This window comes from Panthera tigris, chromosome E1 (genome assembly GCF_018350195.1).
Source record: "Panthera tigris isolate Pti1 chromosome E1, P.tigris_Pti1_mat1.1, whole genome shotgun sequence".
NCBI classification, from domain to species: Eukaryota; Metazoa; Chordata; class Mammalia; order Carnivora; family Felidae; genus Panthera; species Panthera tigris.
Window position 1 is genome coordinate 43,586,189 of NC_056673.1, and position 17,339 is coordinate 43,603,527.

At 39.6% G+C, this 17,339-nt stretch overlaps 1 protein-coding gene across 2 annotated transcripts in view; it reads right to left on the bottom strand.

The window, feature by feature from the left end:
* The window catches only part of NSF (N-ethylmaleimide sensitive factor, vesicle fusing ATPase), a 146,425-nt gene extending 130,983 nt beyond the window's left edge, over positions 1–15,442 (bottom strand). For both annotated transcript variants that reach the window (XM_042965732.1, XM_042965731.1), the window contains exon 1: positions 15,386–15,442. In XM_042965732.1, the coding sequence (XP_042821666.1) occupies positions 15,386–15,397 (12 nt within the window). In that variant the 5' untranslated portion in view covers positions 15,398–15,442. The remainder of the gene's footprint in view (positions 1–15,385) is intronic.
* Between the last annotated feature and the right edge of the window lie 1,897 nt (positions 15,443–17,339).

Consider the following 17,339-nt stretch of genomic DNA (forward strand, 5'->3'; position numbering starts at 1 on the left):
AAAAATTTTTTTTAATTCTTTCTCTAGGTTAATTCATTAAGAATACAGTCTATAATACATACGGCGTACAAAATGTGGTATTAAACTGTTCATCAATAAGACTTCTTGTCAACACACTATTAGTAATTACGATTTGGGGGAGTCAAAAATTCTAAGTGGAATTTCAACTGCACGGGGAGTCAACGCCCCTAACCCCCATGGTCTTCGAAGGTCAACTGTATTTGCCTCACTCTAGTTACCACTTTGTTTCTCACAAGAAAATTACTTCTCTCTAAATGATTTTTTTAATATGGTTCATTCTGAATACCACATTAAGAGAAATAATTCTAATTTTAAGGTAAATAACCTGAAGACTGCATATTTGTATCCTACAGGTACCTCCAATTTAATGCAAACAAGTAATATAGTTCCATTTCATCACTTTCAAGGATCACAACGTTCCACTGTAACCTCAACCGTGCTAGCACCCTGATCTTAGACTTCCAGCCTCCACAACTCTGAGAAATAAATTTCTGTTGTTTATAAGTTACTCAGTCTCTGGCATTTTATTATAGCAACACAAATAGATGAAGACAATCTCCTAGAACATACAATTCATCATGTAAAACATACACTTCAGTGTTTTTTAGTATATTCACTATGCTGTGCAATCATCACCACTAATTCCAGAACATTTCCACCAAACTCCATAAAAGAAACCCTATGCCTATTAGTAGTTAGTCCCAATTCTTCCCCCCCCCCCCTTCACCCTCTGATAACCACTAATTTACTGTCTCTGTGGTTTTGCCTATTCTGGACATTTCGTATAGATAAAATCATACAATCTATCATCTTTGTGTGACTGGCTTCTTACATTTAGCATAATGTTTTCAAGATCATCTACATTGCAGCATATGACTGGATTATATTCCATTGTATGAACATTTGTTTATTCATCAGCGGATGGATATTGGGTTATTTCCACTTTTTGGCTATTATGAATAATGCTATGAACATCCACATAACAAGTTTATATAAACACATGTATTTTCAACTCACTTGGTTATATACTTAGGAGTAGCATTGCTGGGTCATTCTGTTTAACTTTTTGAAGAACTGCCAAACTATTTACCACAATGGCTACAGCATTTAAAAAATTCCTACCAGCAGTGGATAAGGGTTCCAATTTCTCTGCATGAGCACCCACACTTTTTTTTTTTTTTTTTTTTTTTTTTTTTTTTTTACTATAGCCAACCTATAGTGTGAACTGGTATCTTATTGTGGTTTTAATTTGCATTTCCCTAATGACTATGATGTTGAGCATCTCTTCATGTACTTATTGGTCATTTGCATATCTTTTTAGGAGAGATGCCTATTCAACTCCTTTGCCCACTTTTATTTTTTTTTCCCTTTGCCCATTTTATATTGTCTTTTTATTGTTGAATTGTAAGAGTTCTTTATATATTCTGGATCCTAGACCCTTATCAGATAGGATTTGCAAACATTCTCTCCCATTCTACGGGCTGTCTTTTCACTTTCTTGATAGTGTTCTTTGATGCATAAGAGTTTTAAATTTTGATGAAGTCCAAATTATGTTTTGTGCTTTTGTCATATCTAAAAAAATCGCTGTTTAACCCAAAGTCATGTAGATTTTTACCAACGTTTCCTTCTAAGAATTGTATAGATTTATTAGATCTTTGATCCATTCTGAGTTAATTTTTGTATGTAGTGTCAGGTAGGGATCCAAATTCATTCTTTTGCATGTAGGTAGCCAGTTGTCCCAGCAACATTTGCTAAAAAAAAGACTATTCTTTCCCCCATTGAATGGTCTTGGCCTTCTTTTTGAAAATCAATTCACCATGAATTTATGTGTTTATTTCTGGATTCTCCATTCTATTTCATTGGTTTATATGACTATCCTTTTACCACTGTCACATCATCTTGATTACTGTAGCTTTGTAATAAGTTTTGAAAACAGGTGTGTGTCCTCTAATTTTGTTTTTCATTTTCAAAATTGTTGTGGTTAAAATGGCTTTGCATCTCCATAAGAATTTTAGGACCAGCTTATCCATTTCTGGAAAAAAGGCAGCTGGAATTTTGATAGAGATTGCATTGAATTTATAGATCAATTTTGAGAGTATTTCAATATTAATAATATTAAGTTTTCTAATCCATGAACACAAGATGTCTTTCCATTTACTTAGATTTTTAATTTCTTTCAACATGTTTGAGTTTTTAGTATACAAGTCTTGTACTTATTTGATTAAATTTATTCATAAGTATTCATAATATTATATTCTTTTTGATGCTATTGTAAATGAAACTGTTTTCTCAATTTCATTTTCAGATTGTTCATTGCTAGTATACAGAAATGCAACTGATTTTGTAGATTGATCTTGTATCCTGCTATGTTGCTGGATTTATTTTTTATAAATCCTTTAGGGTTTTCTATATATAAGATCATGTCATTTGCAAACAGATAATTTTTCTTCTTCCTTTCCATTCTTTTTTTTTCTTTTTCTTGCTTAACTGCCTACCTAGAACCTCCAATATAGTGCTGAATATAAGTGGCAAGCGTACACATCCTTATCTTGTTCCTGATCCTAAAAGGGAAAGCTTTCAGTGTTCACCAGTAAGCACAATGTTAGCTGTGAATTATTCTGTTAGTTGAATTTGGCTTGTTGAACTGAACTTACAGAGTGCCAACTCAAGGTTGCTCTGAGAATCTAACAAGATCTGTGAAGGTGTTTTCAAAACTGTAAAATACCATTTAGTTTAAGATACACTTATTCAGTAACTTAGTGCTCTTACTCTAAAGAGTTATCTCTAAATGTTAAAGAAATAAAAACAATGTTTGTGAAGTTTTTTTAAATTCCCAACATCCTGATGAAAGTTTAGCACCTACATCCTTTTGAAGAATGAAGAGGAAGAGAAGAATCTGGAGAAGGAATCAGAACAAAACTAGAAGGCCTAAAGCCTCCTCCCAGTCTCAACCCCTAAGTCTCTTACCTATGGACTCTTCACTTAGCACAACACAGGGCATTCAGAAAAGCAGAAAGCAGAGATGTAAGACAGGCAGGAAGCAAGAGGCAGCATGGTACAGAGAAAAGAACACAAGATTTGGTGGAAAAACTTAGCCATGATTCTAGCTGTTCAGGAAAAAAATGACAATAAAGAAAAAAACAAACCGTGTGGCACCTAAAAGGACATTTAGATAGGTCTAATAAACTTCACATCTTCAAAGGTACAAAATCTAGTGACTTACATCTATAAGTCCACACTGTATTTATCTAAATTGCTGATGTTAATCTGAGTCATTATAATTAAACATAATGTTAATAATTCATGATGTATGTGCTTGTAATATGAAGAAGTTCCTCATTTAATAAAATCAGCTTGATAATAAATATAAGCACAATATATTCATATTATTTATATTTTTATTATTTACAAATAATTGAGTAAAAACTTGGCTGTTAGAAAGCAAAAATTACAACCTATTTTTTGTTCAATGGAACGAATATTTTAATAAGTATCTGTAACATCCCAGACACTTTGCTGTGTGTAGATGCTCAATTAACAATGAAGCAGTGACTTTTATTTTTTTGAATACTTAATAAGAAAAAATAAATTTTATTATTTATTTTTGAGAGAGAGAGAGTGCAAGCTGGGGAGGGGCAGAGAAAGGGGAACAGAAGATCAAAAAAGCAGGCTCTGTGCTGACAGCACCAAGCCCAAGATGGGGCTTGAACTCCCAAAACGTGAGATCATGACCTGAACAGAAGTCAGATACTCAACTGACTGAGCCACCCAGACGCCCCCAAGTCCATGGTTCATAACTTTGGCATACATCAGAATCACTTGCAGAATGTGTTAAAGGAGACTGCAGGGGCCCCACCCAGCAGTTTCTAACTTTCAGTCTGGGGTTGGGCCTGAGAATATACATTTCTGACAAGTTCTCAGATGATACTGATAAGCTGGTCTGCAGATTCCACTTTGAGAATCACTGTATTAAATAAGGAGAAATGAACTTTGTAAAAACAGAAATACTGACAGGTTCGTATCTTCCTACAATAGAAGAGAAAATGTGAAAAAGAGGCTTCAATAATGTTCTTGGGCCATTTCATCATTTAACTTGATAAGTACAATTAAAATTTTTTTGATGCTTGATAAGTAGTAAATTGACTGGAAGGCTTTATATACAAAAATCAGTAACCAGACTCAGTGTCAGTGCATGGAGAAAAAAGACTAGCATGAAGTCCAGCAACTGTTTAAAGTTTGATCTATGCCACGTTTTTAATGATCTGATAGTCTGGCAGAGAATATAAAATTAGAATTCAAACTACATTGTCCAAAATGGCAATTTATTTAAGTACTTTGAAATAAATGTTCATCCATTCACTCAACAATCATTCATTCAGTAATACCTCCACACGAAGCTCTGTTCAAGTCTTTATCATCTCACAAAATGTTGTCAATAATATTCTCTAGGGAAAAAGTAACTAGGATAACTAAATTTTTTTAATTCTCCCACACTGAGGTTCTTTGGAAGACCCAGAATCAGTGATAATTGCTATTCTCATCGCTTGTCAACCAAGAAAATGTTTGTTCATATGCATATAACACTAAAAACACTTCACAATATTTAAAAATCCACCAGCAAAATACTCTTTATTAGTGAATGTTGGATTTCAAAAATGACAACTTATTTCTTACTTTAATAATTTTCCCATTTTCTCCACTACCAAAGATCTATATGGTTAGTGCAAAACACGTAAGAACTTTAGCACTTCATTCTGAATTTAGCAAAGGACCAAAATACCCTGCATTACTCATAAACAGCTGATGCTAATTTATTTGGTATTAAATCTATAGAGCACAATGTGTTAGTACTTTTTGGCTTCATGTCAAAGAATGAAAAGAAAAGAAAAGAAAAGAAAAGAAAAGAAAAGAAAAGAAAAGAAAAGAAAAGAAAAGAAAAGAAAAGAAAAGAAAAAGAAAGAAGGAAGGAAGGAAGGAAAGAAAGAAAGAAAAGAAAATCAGCTTCCTTGAGCAATTCAGCTGAATTTTGTTGAAGTGGTCTTTGTATCTACCCTTGTAAAATAGAAGAAAAAAAAGTAGGTCAAAATCAATAGCAATAAAAATAAATTTTAAATTTAAAGAAAATGATATTTTTTAAAAGAGGAAAGATTATTATCATATGGAAAAGGGCCAAGAAATGCCAAATAAAGAAAAATAAAGAGGGAGCAAGAATAATTTTAGCATATAGCAAGAATAATTCTAAAGCTATTGTATAATATATATAATATTAAATAATATATTTATAATAAAACATATAATCTGATATATTTAATATAATATTAAAGCTATTTTAATTAAAACACTGAAACTGGTGCACATATAGGCAAACAGAATATGAACCAAAATAGAGTCCAAACTTAGAGTGGACATAAAACACAGAGAGCATTAAAAATCAGTGAAAAAAAGGGTGGACTCAATAATGATATTAAGATAACTGGCTACACATACAGAAAAGATAAAATTAGCTTCCCAATTCACAGCAAACACAAAAATAAATTCCAGATGAATTAAATACCAAAATGTAAAACGCAAATGTTAAACCATTTAGAAGAAAATATTCAAGGTAGGTAAAGATTTCTTTTAAAACACACAAACGTAATAATCATAAAGGTAAAAAAAAAAAAGTAGGTATTTATAGCTAGCTCTAATGAAATTTGTTTTTGAGAGACAGAGAGAGGGAGCTGGGTAGTGGAAGAGAGAGAGGGAGACAGAGAATCTGAGTGGGCTCCATGCTGACAGCTGAGAGTCTGATGCCAGGGTCAAACCCACAAAACATGAGATTGTGACCTGAGTTGAACTCACTTAACCGACTGAGCCACCCAGGAGCCCTTGCTGGCTATAATAAAAATTTAAATGTAAAACTCTGTGGGGCGCCTGGGTGGCCTGGTTGGTAAAGCTGACTCTTGATATCAGCTCAGGTTGTGATCTCATGGTTGTGAGATCAATACCACATCAGGAGCCTGTTTGGGATTCTCTCTCCATCTCTCTCTGCCCCTCCCCCACTTGTGCTCGCTCTCTCCCTCTCTCTCAAAATAAACATATGTACATAATAAACAAACAAACAAACTCTATAACTGGGAAAAGATCACTACTGTCTGGGAGAAGCTATTTGCAACTAAATAAATTCCAGGGGTGCCTGGGTGACTCAGTTAAGGTTCTGACTTCTGCTGAAAGTCATGATCTCAGGGTTCCTGGGTTCCAGACCCCCACCCCCACCCTACGTCAGGTTCTCTACTGTCAGCACAAAGCCTGCTTGGGATCCTGTCTCCCTCTCTCTCTGCCCCCCCCCCCTCATGCAAGCTCACATGCTCTCTCTCTCTCAAAAATAAATGAACATAAAAAAAAAAAAAAAAAAAAAAAAAAAAAAAGAGGGGCACCTGGGTGGCTCAGTCAGTTAAGCCTCTGACTTCGGCCCAGGTCATGATCTCACAGTTCGTGAGTTCAAGCCCCATGACAGGCTCTGTGCTGACAGCTCAGAGCCTGGAGACTGCTTCAGATTCCATGTCTCCCTCTCTCTCTGCCCCTCCCCTGCTGTCTCTCAAAAATAAATAAACGTTAAAAAAAAAAAAATTAGATTCCAAAGCATAACTTAGTCCCTACAAAAGGAAAACTCTACAAATCGATTTTTTAAAAATTGCTAATGGCCCAACAGTAAAAATGGGCAAAGGTGATTCACAAAAGAGGAAATCCCAATGACCAATATGAAAACTGCTCAATCTCACGAGACGTTAGGAAAAAAATGCAAATAAGATTGTTTACATCCATCATATTGTAAAAACTAAAATGTCTGCAATGTTAAGTGCTGGAAAGGACATGAGTAACAGGCACTCGTATACTGCTGGCAAGACTGCAAACTGGTATAACCAGGTAAAGACAAAGGTAACTCATCACCCAGCAATTCTACGTAGCAATGTCCATGTCTCTAGACATATATCCTAAAGAAATTCTTACATATGTATGTAAGGAGACATATAAAAGAATGTGCACTCCAGAAAAAAATTAGAAGCCACTTAAATTATCCTCAGACAATAAAACAGATAATTTTGGTATATTCACAAAATAGAATACTACGTAGTCAACAGAATTAACTGGCTCTCTATATACCAACATGACTAAATTTCAAATGCCATTTTAAATTTTAAAAATGCAGGTTGCAGAAGGAAAGATACAGTATGACACCATACACACAGAGTAAAACACAAAATATATTACTTATGGGCACAAACATACATAAATGTGCACAGAAAGGATCTATACCAACTTTAGGAGAGTGGTTATTTCTGGAAAAGGGTAGTGGAATCCAAAGGAGAATCAAAAGGGATTCAATTCGATCTGCAATGTTTTATTTCTAAAAATTCAAGTTCTGAAACAAATATCACAATATGTTACCACTTAAATCTGGAAGGTGAGCATATGGATATATATGTTATTTTTCAGCATGCTTGAAATCTCTTAAAATGTATATAAATTATACTCGTTTGAGTGCATAGAACTTCTAGAAACAGTTATAGTCATGAAGGGAATATTTAGTTTCCACCATAAAAAGTTGGAAATTATAAGATTAAATCACTAGGAAACTGAAGGAAGTATAATGTAGACCTCAGAGCCCATTCAAGGGTATTAATATTAAAGTATGAAAAAGAATCTCATAAAGAGATTTTTACTGGTACGCCTGACTGGCTCAGTCAGTAGAATAAGTGACTCTTGATCTCGGGGTTGTGAATTCAAGCCCCACATTGGGTGTAGAGATTATTTAAAGAAATAAATCTTTAAAAAAATAAGTAAAAAGCCTCAGAGAGAGAGAGCGAGAGAGAGATTTTTACCTGAGATACAATACCCAGAGTACAGATCCTTAAGAACTGCATTATAGCAAGTGTCTAGTGCATGGCCAATGCAGAGGTTTCTAAGGGTTCACTGTTCTGCCAATTCAAGAATTTTCAACACCACAATAATATACTTTCACCTTATGCCTCTGCACCTTCATTTAAATACTTGAAAAAATCCACCCATTTTAAGCATAAATTCCTCTGGTTTCAAAAAGGTATTTAATAGTGCTATAAAGACTTCCTTTTTGTTTTCTAAAATCTACAGCATTTGAAGATACTTTTAAAAATTTCCAGTAAAGTAACATACAAAAACAATAACTACTGCGTGTAAGGCTGCACAAAGTTGATACACTTTAGATACCATGACTTTGATTTAGGAAACAAGACTACAAAACATTCTGTATTACTTGTTTTGACTTGTGGTATTGCACACAAGCTATCCCCAATTTACAAAAAGATGTTGTTCACTCACAAAAGGTTACAAATGGCTACATTTCTAGACTAGGCTACAAAAGTTTCATCACTGTAGTAACTGATACTAAATACACTAGCCTGCCCTCATCAAAACCAATATTAGGTAAATTTTACCTCTAACATCTTTCTACACCTCTTTCAACTCCTAAGACAGTTCTCTCCCTTAGATTCCTATTTAACATCACCCTACTCCTATTTCTTCACAACAAATTACCTCAACTAGGTGTAAGAATTCATGAAGTGATCCACTGGATTTATTGGCATTAATGTAGGCATATTTTCAGAAAGAGACTATGGAATCTCTGGCAAGTGAGATTTCTGGCAATTTTAAAAGACAGAGTACAAAAAGTTCGGGCGACGTGATAAGCCCTTCTACTTTTCTTTTCGGCAACCAGGTGGTGCTGACGGTATAAGAGGCCCAGAAGGCCACACCACTGGAGCAACTTTACTAAGGAGCCTCTCCCTACTCAGAGTCAGCTCTCCTAAGCAAGTAAGGCTGCATTTCAGATTCTTTCTTTCCTCTACTTCTGATTCCACGGTTCCAAAGAAGCTGTAGCACAAGAGTTCTGACAGACAGTGTGGAGGCCTGGGGCAGCGGTAGCCGTCTGTCTGTGGAGTTCATTTATAAATAAGAGTCTGCGTTCAACGGAAGTAATAAGAATTGGAACTGTAGAATCTGCTTTATTACCAGCAAAAATGTAAAACAGCCAAGAATAGTTACTACCTAATTGAATCGTTTTGAAAGGCCAAAGGAGGGGCGCCTGGGTGGCTCGGTCGGTTAAGCGTCCGACTTCGGCTCAGGTCATGATCTCACGGTCCGTGGGTTCGAGCCCCGCGTCGGGCTCTGTGCTGACAGCTCAGAGCCTGGAGCCTGTTTCCGATTCTGTGTCTCCCTCTCTCTGTGACCCTCCCCCGTTCATGCTCTGTCTCTCTCTGTCTCAAAAATAAATAAACGTTAAAAAAAAATTTTTTTTTAAAAGAAAGGGCAAAGGAAACCAAGTAAGTTTAAATCAATTCATCATTTATTATAAAATGTATCCAACTTACAATTCCATATTTTTTCATACAGTAAATATACTAAAAAAAAAAAAAAAAAAAGTTAAAATTTTTCTTTTAGGTTCTTTGCCTTTCAAAATTTTTATTTTTTTAAGCAATCTCTACACCCAACCTGAGGTTTGAACTTACAACCCTGAGATCAAGAGTCACACACTCCACTGAATGAGCCAGCCAGGTGCCCCAAGGTTCTTTGCTTTTCAGATTAGGAGCTTCAAAATATTTTAGGATTAGTCAATTTCTGATGACCTAAATGCTATATGCTGAATAACATCACACATTTCATTGTTAAGCCAATTTCCCAGGTAAATTAAACACGATGCTGCCCTTTTTTGGCCAAAACAGCAGAGGACAAGATATACAGGTTACTAAAGCTACCAACAGCAACAATCAGTGATACAACAGGGGGAAAAAAAAAAACAAAAACCACCTTCAATTACAAAGTGAATATAAATACCATCTACAAAATATCAGAATGTCAAAATTAAACTAACCAAAAGCAATAATTCAAAATAGCTTTTCCCCCTAAAAAGGAAATTCAGAACCCATTTAAAAAGTATTACAACAAGGCTAACTCTATTTGCTAAACATCAATAGTTACTAGGAAATTATGATTATCACAAGATAGAAGACAGAGAGGGGCCAAAGATAGACAGGCCAATCAGATTTTCCAAAAGACAGAAGGTAGTTTTTGAAAATCAAACTTTGGCAGCAACCTCCAAAAGTTCTAGCTAAGGTGAATCTACTCTTTCCTATACCATTACAACTAAGTCGGTGAAGCAGGTAAGAGTAACAAACAGAGCTGAATTCATACCTTGACCCTGCTTCTTGTGAAGCTGGCAAATTACTGAGCCTCTCTCTCTCTCTGAGTAAAACAATATTTTTTTTTAATTTTTTTTTAACATTTATTTATTTTTGAGACAGAGAGAGACAGAGCATGAACGAGGGAGGGACAGAGAGAGAGGGAGACACAGAATCGGAAGCAGGCTCCAGGCTCTGAGCCATCAGCCCAGAGCCCGATGCGGGGCTCGAACCCACGGACCGTGAGATCGTGACCTGAGCTGAAGTCAGACGCTCAACCAACTGAGCCACCCAGGCGCCCCATGAGTAAAACAATATTAATACTACCTAGCTTGCAGGTGGTTTTGTCAGAAGTAAACGAGATAGGTTTGTATTTAAGTGATAGCACCCAAGGTATCTTGATCTGCATCAGCCTAGAGGAAGGTCTCTAACAGCATGCTCATGGGCTATTTCTGACCCATCTCATTCTCCTTTTTAATAATGATTTGAATGTAGACACAGAAGTCATGATTTTAAAACCTACACGTGAAAACAAAATTGGCAGACAGAGCTGTGTTGCATAAAAGAATCGCAGAATCAAGAAGACCTTGAACAAGTAATAGGTAGGCCCTGACTCTCCAAAAAACTGAATTGTAAAGGGGATAAATGTAAGGTTTTATACTGAGGTTCAATATACCAACTGCACAATACCTACAAGGGGATGGGAGAGCCAATTTTAAAAAAAAAATTTTTTTAACGTTCATTTATCCTTGAAAGAAAGAGAGAGAGCACACACGGGGGAGGGGCAGAGAGAGAGGGAGACAAAGAATCCAAAGCAGGCTCCAGGCTCATGAGAGTTTTAATTGACTGCAAGCTCATTATAAGCCAAGAGTGTGATTTACTGCAGAAAAAAGCGAATACAGGGTGCCTGGGTGGCTCAGTTGGTTAAGCGTCCAACTTTGGCTCAGGTCATGATCTTGTGGTTCGTGAGCTTGAGCCCCGCATCGGGCTCTCTGCTGACAGCTCAAAGCCTGGAACCTGCTTCAGATTCTCTGTCTCCCTGTCTCTCTGCCCCTCACCCACACATGCTCTCTCTCTGAAAAATAAATAGACATTAAAAAAAAAGAAAAAGTGAACACAATTTTATCCTGTATTAATAACACTAGTGTCCAGCTCAAGAGAATAAGAGTTCAGCATATTCTTCACTAATCATTGTGTTCTAGTTGGGGCACATTTTAGAAGAAACATTGGTAAAACAGCATTTCCAAAGGAAGGTAACCCAAATGATGAAGGGTTTGGAATACAGAATATTTGAGGAATTGGAGATGTTTAATTTGCAAAAGAGAAAACCTGAGAGAATTTGTAACCTGTCTTAAAATATCAGAGGAGCTGTCACATGGAAAAGAAACTGTTTTCTTTAGTTCTATGTGGCTCTAAAGAGCAGAAATCATATCTATCTAAAAATTACATGGAACTCCATACAAAAAAGGCCTAACATGACACTAAAATGGGCTAGCTTTAATGGTCTGCACTCTCGATTGGTAGAGTATTCACACACAGATTAGGTTAAATTCATTCTAAATTTATTTATTTTGGGGCGGGGGGGGGGGGAGGAGGAGAGTGTACGTGTGCAGGGGGTGGCAGGAAGCGCCAGAGAAAGAGGGAGAGAGAGAATCCCAAGCAGGATCCCTGCTGTCAGCGTGGAGCTCGACAGGGGGCTCGAATTCACAAACTGTGAGTTTTGGCTCATGATCAGAGCCGAAACCAAGAGTTCAGACACTTACCCGACTGAGCCACCCAGGCTAGATGAGACTCGTTTTAATTTTTTTTTTTTTAACAATTATTTATGAGACAGAGAGTGAGCGGGGTAGGGGCAGAGAGAAGAGACACAGAATCTGAAGCAGGCTCCAGGCTCTGAGCTGTCAGCAGAGCCCGACGCAGGGCTCGAACTCAGAAACCATGAGATCATGACCTGAGCCGAAGTCAGAGGCTTAACCGACTGAGCCACCTGGCACCCCTAGGCTCAATTTAAACAAAAATGTGGGGCGCCTAGGTGGCTCAGTCGGTTAAGCCTCTGACTTCGGCTCAGGTCATGATCTCATGGTTTGTGGGTTCGAGCCCCACATCAGGCCCTGTGCTAACAGCTTGGAGCCTGGAGTCTGCTTCTGATTCTGTGTCTCCCCCTCTCTCTACCCCGCCTATGCTCACGCTGTCTCTCTCTCTCTCAGTAATAAATAAACATTAAAAAATAAATTAAAAAATAAATAAACAAAAATGTATTGAGCTCCTAGGTCCCAGGCAGTGTGCAAAGCACAGATGATGATGGTAAAAAACTAACATGGCCTCTTCTTTCATGGAAGATAAATAGTAAAGGCAAATAATCACATCAACATATTTAAAATGACAAATAGCTGGGGCGACTGGATGGCTCAGTAGGTTAAGCGTCTGACTTCAGCTCAGGTCACGATATCACGGTTTCATGGCTTTCAGCCTTGCATCGGGCTCTGTGCTGACAGCTCGGAGCCTGAAGCCTGCTTCAGATTCTGCGTCTCCCTCTCTCTGCCCCTTCCCCGCTCGTGCTCTGTCTCTCTCTCTCTCAAAAAATAAATAAACATTAAAAAAATTGTAAATCACCATTAAATCTCTAACGAAAGGCATACAGTTGTTCAAGGGCATGTAACAAAGGATCCTGACTTGTGTGGGATCAGAACACGCTTCTCTCGAGTACATGAGTGATCTACGAGTAGGAGGTAAATGGTTGGGAACAGAACATTACAAAGAAAGGAAACAGCACATGCAAAGACCTTGTGGTAAGAAAAACTACTAAAGTTCAAGGAACTGAATTCTTATATAACCTGAGCAGAGAGAGTAAGAGAATGAGTACAGAGAAGCAGGAGTGGAACCACAAAGGGCCTTAAAGGCCCAGTTCGGATTTTATGTTCTCCCAAAAGTAACTCGATGCTACTGAGGTAGGGGTTTAAGTAGCAACAGGCACGGGAGGAAATAATCAATGTGGAAAATGTTGTAAAGAGATCTCTAGTGAGCTTTCCAAAGTAGTCCAGACCACAAATGATGGTAGTTTGGGGAAATGAGGTGGAAATGAAGATGTAGAGAGGTGGACAGATTGAAGAGATTTTTAGGATATGTTAAAATGATGGAACCCACATGACCATTCCAGTGGCTTCTTTGGGTATAGTTTAAAGCAGCAATGCCCAAGACAGATTCTTTGGCCCTAATAATACCCTTTTTTGTAAGGGGCTGGGGTGGCGGGGCGCACGGGGCACAGAACAGAACTCAGTGATGAATTTTACGGCGGGGCAGACGATGTTGGGAGAGAGAGGCGGTATGAAGGATGACCATGACCGCCACCATCACCACCCCACCCCACCCTGGTTTCCAGCTTATATAAGTGCACGGAAGGTGGTGCCATTCACTGAAATACTAATTTCAGTGAAATAGTATTCACTGAAATACTAGAGAAAGTACTAATTAGGTGGGTTTAGATTTGAACAGTAGACTTTGAGATGCCTTGGTTTTAAATAGGCAGTCCGGCATATTGATCTGGAACTTAAAGGATAAGTCTGGACCGGGAGTAAAATACTGAGCATCGTGGGCATAGAGAGGGTAGGTGAAGAGAATGCCTGAAGAGAAAACGGAGTGAGAAGACAGCCTTGAGGAATATCTGCATTGAATAACAGGGTAGAGGAGGGTGAGTCTGCAAAAGAGAGGTCTGAGTAAAAACCGGAGCAAGGCTGCACAGAAGCCATGGGAAGAGCGTTTTCCATGAAGGAGGCAATGGTCAACGATGGCAAATGCTGTGGAGACAGCAAGTCGGACAAAGAACTGAAAATGTCAATTAAGTTTAGGGACACATTTCAGTAGAGTGATAGGGCCAGAAATCAGACTGCAGTGGGCGGGCTGAGGGGTAAGAAAGTGGTAAACAAATGGGAGACAATAAATGTACACAACTCTATCAAAATTTCTGGCTGAAAAGTGGGAAGAGACAACGGGACAGCTGTGGGGGTGAAGGGAGGGTTTGTCTTAAGATGGGAGAAGCTTAAGCATGTTGAGGGAACAGGTGAATACACAGGAGTGGGGTGTCTTAGGTGGGAAAAGAGAATCTGAAGCACGGGTGGATAGATAAAAGGAGAGACTATGGGAAAAAGGAAGAGGAAGAGGTCAAATTAAATGACCTTTAAGGTCTCTTCTCACTCCATAATCTCACGATTTACAATTTCTTTTAGATTGGACATTTGTATGCATGCATAAATCTATGCAAACTTGTTCAAATATTCCGGGATAAATAAATCAGTCAAGCACATCCTTATCCCCAGTGACGCAGTTAATGTCCCCAGGTTGATGACCAGTGTCATCTCTAGGCAGGATCCATCCCTCAGAGGGCTTTTCAGCTCAACGCACTCTGCAGTACAGCACAGAACCAGCCCTATCTCCCCTTGCCAAACCCATACTACACCGCGATCTTAGGAGGCTCAAGGAGGAAGTAAAATTTAAAACCCTGAAACTACCACATATTCTGCTGCATTCAAAGCGACTGTCATTCATAAAAACAAGCCGCGACACCCCCAATGCATCCCTATTCCAAGCTAAAGACATTCCTGCCTGACCCGACAGTGACAGGTCCCCTAGATGGCTGGGGTTTAACACTAAAAGTCATTTGCACCCCCTCCTCCTCTCCTAAGACCTTTCACTCTGAAGCAGAAATGGGTCCCTAATGTTCCTTCCCAAAGCCCTCGCCCCAACGCAGCAAACGGATCCCCCGCAGTTATTTCAGCGGCTGCACCTAATAAGCCCTCGCAAGGGGGTGCGGAGAAACCCCCAGAGCCGGTCCGACGGGGCTGGGACGGCCACAACCCCGCGGTTGCCTTGGGGGACGCGGGTAACAAGCCCCAAGGGATGGGAAGGGAGAATTAAGGGAGACCCAGGAGACCGGGGTGGGTAGTGAGGGGGGTCACCTCCCCTAAAGCTTCCTTAGAGGGATGGAGTTTCCGAGGAGGGCTAATCCCCTGCCACCGCTCCCCCTTCTCACCCGCATGCCCTTCTCCGGCTTGCCGCCCCCTCCAATTCCCCATTCGCTCGGACTCACTCCCCCTCCCCTGGAGCCGGCTGGACCTCGGAGTACCAGCGAGCCCGGCACCCCCGCCTCGAGCCGTAGCTCCGGGGCCGGCACTCACCCGGCCCGCCATCTTCGCGGACACGTCCGGCTCGGCGACTGCAGCTGGGCGCTCAGTAAAGCCCGCCCCCGCCGCGCGCGCGCGCGCGCCCGCCGCCCGCCCTCGCGCAGGCGCGCAGCCGCCTTGAGGCCGCGCGCGCGCCCGGCCACGTCCCTGGCGTCCCCGCCCCGCAGGGCGCGTGCGAGTTCGGGGGCCGCCTGGGGAGGGCGGGGCGGTGACGCCATGTTGAGCGCGAGCGGTGGGTGCAGTGACTCGGTTTTTTCGAGTGCCTGTCCCCGGGCGACTTCTCGAAGGCTTCTTTTGCGAATCTTGTCCCATCTGGCCGTTTGCGCTGGACTTTGTAGCAAGGCCTTTGATGCTTTAATTACTTAGCCTTGTTTCTCTTTGCCCGTTGCCGCTTGCCCAGCAACGGCCTTTCTGCTTCCAGACCCACTGAATTGTGAAAATGTGCTTAAGAGCGCCCGACACGGGTACAGTTGGTTCTGAATTCAAGTTCTTAATTCAAGCTTTTCTCTGTAGGCGAGCTTGTTTACCTAGCTCCTGGAGATTATCGGGGTTGGCCTTTATATTTAGCTTATGTGTAGCCTGGAAAACGCAGTATTTTCATCAAATCTGAAAGTGAATTGTGATTATTTCTAGAACTTTATTTTCTATATTTTTAACTTCACTATTAAGTATATTTATTTATAAAGGTAGTGTTTTTAGCAATCTTTGTCATTCCCCAGGGTTGTTTCACTTTAGACCCTAGGGTAGAATTTGAGTGAAATATGCCGTAAACTCATCCATTTTTTACCTCGATGTACCTACTATACTATTTCCTCACTGGAATCTCAGAATAGAGGATAATAGGGGTGCCTAGAGGCTCAGCCAATAGCGTGTGTGACTCTTGATCTCGGGGTCGTGAGTTCAAGCCCCACATTGGGCATGGAGCCTGCTTAGAAAGAATTAAAAAAAAAAAAAAAAAGACGACTAGGGGACAATAATAGGATAAATAATAGTAACAGCAGCAGCGCTATGCAAGAAGGTTGAGATTCTGCCCAACAGTTTTCTTGATGCTTTTATTGCCCCTGCCCCTGCTAGCTTAAATTTTCTCCATATTTACACAAGACCAGGAGAAACAACAGAATTTGTTATCTTTCATTTCTCACAGATGATTAGGGAAAAAAAGAGTTTTTCCAACATGAGCCAAGGAAAAAAATTAGAAGAGCTGGGCATGCTTAGTGGTTTAAAATTGAGACTAAAAATGAGTAAGTGACCTGAAGGCAGGCCAGGGACAGAAGTAAAAAGATCAGTTTTATAAACTCTCACACTGTACCTGAGAACCATCCTGCTTTATTGAACAAATCAGATGTTAGCTAGATCATCAGTGAGTCAGAGTTTATCAGGGAAGACAACTAGTTGAACTCTGATCTATTAACGTGCAAAAACTACATAAATAATCAGAATGAACTGGGGAGACTGGAGGCTTGGGTTCTTGTCCCTGTTCTTTCTCTGCCAACTCACTTGCCATATCCCTTAACCTCTCTGAGCCCCAGTTTCCTTACTGTCTTCGCAAAGTGAGAGGTATAATTAGATGAGCTTCATGGTTGTGTCTTACATTTTTTGATACTTTGAATTGGACTCGATCCATCAAAAAGATTTACCAAACGGATCCAGAAGATGACAGTGTTTCCCAGTCCAATGACCTCCTGTGATTTTCAAGGCCAGAGAGTAACGCAAATATATTTATACTGCTGGTTTGTTACTAAGTAAAATAGAGTGCAAGGGAAAATGTCTTTAATGTGTCCAACAAGGAGGAACACTTTCCACCTAGGAAAGATAGGCCTCCTTGTTGGGTTCCAATGTGTCTGCTTAGAGCATGTATACCCCGTGATAAGCAGTCCTATGTAGCATCTCACAAGTGGTATCAGAGTCATGTGCACAATCCTGCAGGTCGGTGTAGCAAAGAATCTCT